The sequence below is a fragment of the Tupaia chinensis genome, unplaced genomic scaffold, assembly GCF_000334495.1.
Source record: "Tupaia chinensis unplaced genomic scaffold, TupChi_1.0 Scaffold144336_1, whole genome shotgun sequence".
Classification (NCBI taxonomy): Eukaryota; Metazoa; Chordata; class Mammalia; order Scandentia; family Tupaiidae; genus Tupaia; species Tupaia belangeri.
Genome location: NW_006204194.1, coordinates 180,705 through 184,789, shown reverse-complemented (window position 1 = coordinate 184,789; position 4,085 = coordinate 180,705). Strand labels below are relative to the sequence as shown.

At 62.9% G+C, this 4,085-nt stretch overlaps 1 protein-coding gene across 1 annotated transcript in view; it reads left to right on the top strand.

Annotated features, from left to right (window-relative positions):
- Positions 1 to 6: 6 nt before the first annotated feature.
- Positions 7 to 4,085, top strand: part of ZNF324 (zinc finger protein 324) — a 7,557-nt gene continuing 3,478 nt past the window's right edge. The window contains 4 exon segments of the mRNA XM_006166722.3: positions 7 to 164; positions 1,454 to 1,580; positions 2,308 to 2,424; positions 3,221 to 4,085. The exon segment at positions 3,221 to 4,085 is cut by the window's right edge and continues 22 nt beyond it. Coding sequence (XP_006166784.1) covers positions 132 to 164; positions 1,454 to 1,580; positions 2,308 to 2,424; positions 3,221 to 4,085 — 1,142 coding nt within the window. The 5' untranslated portion in view covers positions 7 to 131.

The following is a 4,085-nucleotide window of genomic DNA, read 5'->3' as shown; positions in this document are numbered from 1 at the left end:
GAGCCACGTGCTCTCCGGCCTCAGCTGCAGCCTCCGCGGCGGCGCCCTGGGCGTCCTGAGACTCGGAGGCGGCCGAGAGATTGCGGTGTCTGGACGTCACTCCTCTCTGCCCCGCCCCGGCTGCAGTTCCGATGGCGGGGTCCGCGTTGACAGACCGAGCGCCAGTGAGTAGAGGGGGTGCCTCCGTGGACCGAGTCCCCGCTTGGGGGACGTCCCCTCGACGACGTGCCTTCCTCGCGTCCGAGGCGGCCAGCCGCGCGCACGTGTGCTCTCTGGCAGACAAGGGGATGGGACTTCTTGAAGTTCCGGCGGAGGGTCTCGCAGTGGCAGGATGTGGGGAACGGAGAGTTCTCATTGTGGGGCTGGAGAGAATTGTGTGAAATGGCGGGCCTAGGAGTTGAGACTTGATCTCAAGGACGTCGGGAGCCATGGAAGGCTTTCAGCAGAGACGGGACACCCTCTTGCCTTGGAATACTGAGGGAGAACGAGCCGGGCGGCGGCTGTGTGAGTGTAGAGGAGGCTGCTGCAGTGTCTGGGTGAGGGAAGGCCCCAGTGCTGGTAGGAAGAGGGTTGGCTTCCGGGGAGAAGAGCGTTGGCTTCCGGGCAAATCTGCTGGTGTATCAGGAGTGGGTGTGAGCGAGCATTCTGAGCTTTTCAGCCGCAGAGTCTGGAAGAACAGAGATGCTGTGAATGGAAATGAGAATTAAAAGTAGGCAGGGTCTTTTGTTTTCCCAGGGAAAACATTAGGAGTTTGTGGTGTCCCAGAGTGAAGGCATCAGTGGTCCTAAAGTTTTAGGTCTTCAGTGGACAAGGTCCTGGTGTCCGGCTGAAGCAGAGCCTGGGGATTGGACTGAAGAGCTGCTCTGTGGACTCGGCTAGGCATGGGCAGTTGGAGCCTGAAGGCAAAGAAGAGTGCCTGGGGTACCAGGGGAGAGTCTGGCAGGTGGCTGACGGAGGGGAGGGTGACAGCAGGTGCGAAGGACACAGGGAGTAAGTGACCGACTCCCTGTGTGTCCACCATGTCCTTTGGACCACACTTCTCTAGCTACTGGGGGCACTGTCAGGTCTCAGGCTGGAGGAGTCTTGACCTGCCAGGCAGGCACAGGGGAGGGTCTGGGAAGGCGTGCGGTGGGAGACCAATTAAACCATTGCTTGTTGCAGGAACAGGAAGGACGGGTCTGGGCAAGGTCTTGAGAACTCGTGCTTTGGTGCGGTGATGCTGGGGCTGCGTGTATGGCACAGCTTGCTTTTGCCTGCTGTGTAGAACAGCCAGTAGACTAGACAGCAGGGTGTGTGTGGGGGGATGTTCCGACTTGCTGTGTGGAGACAGACCTGGGGAACCAGGGACAGGAGTGTCTGAGGCCATCAGGGGAGATCGGCATGAGGATGGGGACTGAGTCCTGGCCACACAGCTGTACCTTGGACTGTGCCTGTCTCCTCCTGCCTGATGTAGGGCCCGATGGCCTTCGAGGATGTGGCCGTGTACTTCTCCCGGGAGGAGTGGGAGCTCCTGGACACAGCCCAGAGGGCCCTGTACCGCCACGTGATGCTGGAGAACTTCGCACTCGTGGCCTCTCTGGGTAAGGGTAGGTCCTCCGCGGAGGACCATTTCCTCACCCTCCTAACACCCCAGATGGCTGTGCACCAATGGCCAACAGCCACGTGGGGCAGTCAGGGCTCTGGAGACATGCAGCCTGGGTGCTCAAGCCTCCCTGTGGCCCTTCTGGCTACAGCCTCTGCCTGGGCTCAGTCCACTTCCTTTGGTGCTGCCTTCACAGCTGCTGCTCACAGCGGCCTCTGAGCTGTTCCTGTGACCCCAGGGTACAACCTTCTGGTTTTCCTGGTGGCACAGACACCGCCTCTCTCTGCGAAGCACTGACACCTGCCACCTGTTGAGAGGTGGGCCGCCCTGAGAGGGGCCAGCCTCTCACCTGCTCCCCTCCCACAGGGTTCTCCCCGTCCCGGCCTTGTGTGGTCATCCAGCTGGAGAGTGGCAAGGAGCCCTGGCTTCACAGTGGGATGGACACGACCCTGGCCAGGAAAGACATGCAGCCTGGGTGCTCAAGCCTCCCTGTGGCCCTTCTGGCTACAGCCTCTGCCTGGGCTCAGTCCACTTCCTTTGGTGCTGCCTTCACAGCTGCTGCTCACAGCGGCCTCTGAGCTGTTCCTGTGACCCCAGGGTACAACCTTCTGGTTTTCCTGGTGGCACAGACACCGCCTCTCTCTGCGAAGCACTGACACCTGCCACCTGTTGAGAGGTGGGCCGCCCTGAGAGGGCCCAGCCTCTCACCTGCTCCCCTCCCACAGGGTTCTCCCCGTCCCGGCCTTGTGTGGTCATCCAGCTGGAGAGTGGCAAGGAGCCCTGGCTTCACAGTGGGATGGACACGACCATGTCCAGGCATGCCCACAAGAGGCCCAGCAGTGGTGAGAGGGGCTCGGGTGAACTCAGGACCAACTTGGGCCCCAGCTTCTCTTCCCCTCTGGGTCCCCAGATAGACCCCTCTCTCCTACCCTTACCCACTCCCTTCCCTCCCTCTCCTGGGGGCTGCAGCTTTAGCTGCCTGGAAGGGGGAGTTCCTAGGGCACGGGAGCAGGGTTTACGTAATCAGTCACCCCCAGACCTAGGCCGCCTGGTCAGAGTCCCGCCCTCAGCTGAATTCGTGGCCTCAAGTCCTCCATGTGTAGCTGGTGTGTTTGTGGGGCCCTGCCAGTCTGCCTGCCTGGGTTCACCAAGTGCTTCTTGGGAACTTATGACCAGGCCCTCCCCAACACTGGGGATAGAGCCTCCACCAGGACACTCCAGACCCTGCCTTGGTGGGACCGACAGTGACTGACACAGGCAGTCGGGAACGGGCTTCACAAGTAAGGTCTGTTGGCACCAGATGGCGCGCAGTGCAGGGAGCCGGAGGTGGCCCGGCAGTGAGCCCAGGAGAGGGGCTCCAGGGACAGCGGGAGCCATGGGGAGGGCATGCCGCAGGAGCAGGGTGGTGAGCGGCTGCTGTCTTCCTCACCTGCATTCTGGGTGTCAGGATGACAACAGAGTTCCTGACACTGAGTGCCACAGCTGTCAGGGAGCTGGGTTCCCCACCTTAGCCCCTCTTGCAGGGGCAACTCCCCTCCCCTGTTTTTCTGCCTACCCTTTGTCCCCAACTGCTGGGACCCCCTGGCCTGCCCCTCTGGGCCGCGACGACCCAGACAACTACTGCTTCTCTGCCTTCAGGTTCCCGGCGCCCATCAGAGGACAGAGGTGTTCCTGGAGAAGCAGCATTGCCAGGGGCCTTCCCGGATAGCCCTCCTGGGCTGCCTGCTAGTGTCCTCCCTGCTGCTGATGCCTGTCTTGGGCCAAAAAGTCTGGAGGGCCGACCAGAGAGAAAGCCCACAGGAGTGTCGGTGATCTACTGGGAGAGGCTCCTGCTAGGCTCAGGCAGTGGCGGGGCAAGTGTCAGCCTGCGGCTGACATCCTCGCTGAGGGCTCCCGAGGGTGGCCCGTCCAGGGAGAGCGCCCCTACAGAGTGTCCGGCAGCAGGGAAGCGACCCAGGGCACCTGGGCGGCAGAAGCCACACCGGCGACAAGGCCTGGGGAGAGCCTTCCCCAACCTGGACCTCAAGGCTGTGGGTGTTGTGGGGAAACGCGGAGCGGGCCCAGCTTGGCACGAGCCTCGGAGACTCCCCGGGGGCCCGCAGCCCCAGAGCTGGGCCGAGCTGAGCGAGACCCTCCATGCCGGCCCCGGCCTCCTCCCCGGGGAGAAACCGTTCGAGTGCAGAGCGTGCAGCAAGGTGTTTGTGAAGAGCTCCGACCTGCTCAAGCACCTGCGTACGCACACCGGGGAGCGGCCGTACGAGTGCGCGCAGTGCGGCAAGGCCTTCAGCCAGACATCGCACCTGACGCAGCACCAGCGCATCCACAGCGGAGAGACGCCCTACGCCTGCCTGGCGTGCGGCAAGGCCTTCCGGCACAGCTCCTCGCTGGTGCGGCACCAGCGCATCCACACAGCTGAGAAGGCCTTCCGCTGCGGCGAGTGCGGCAAGGCCTTCAGCCACGGCTCCAACCTCAGCCAGCACCGCCAGACTCACGCCGGGGGCCG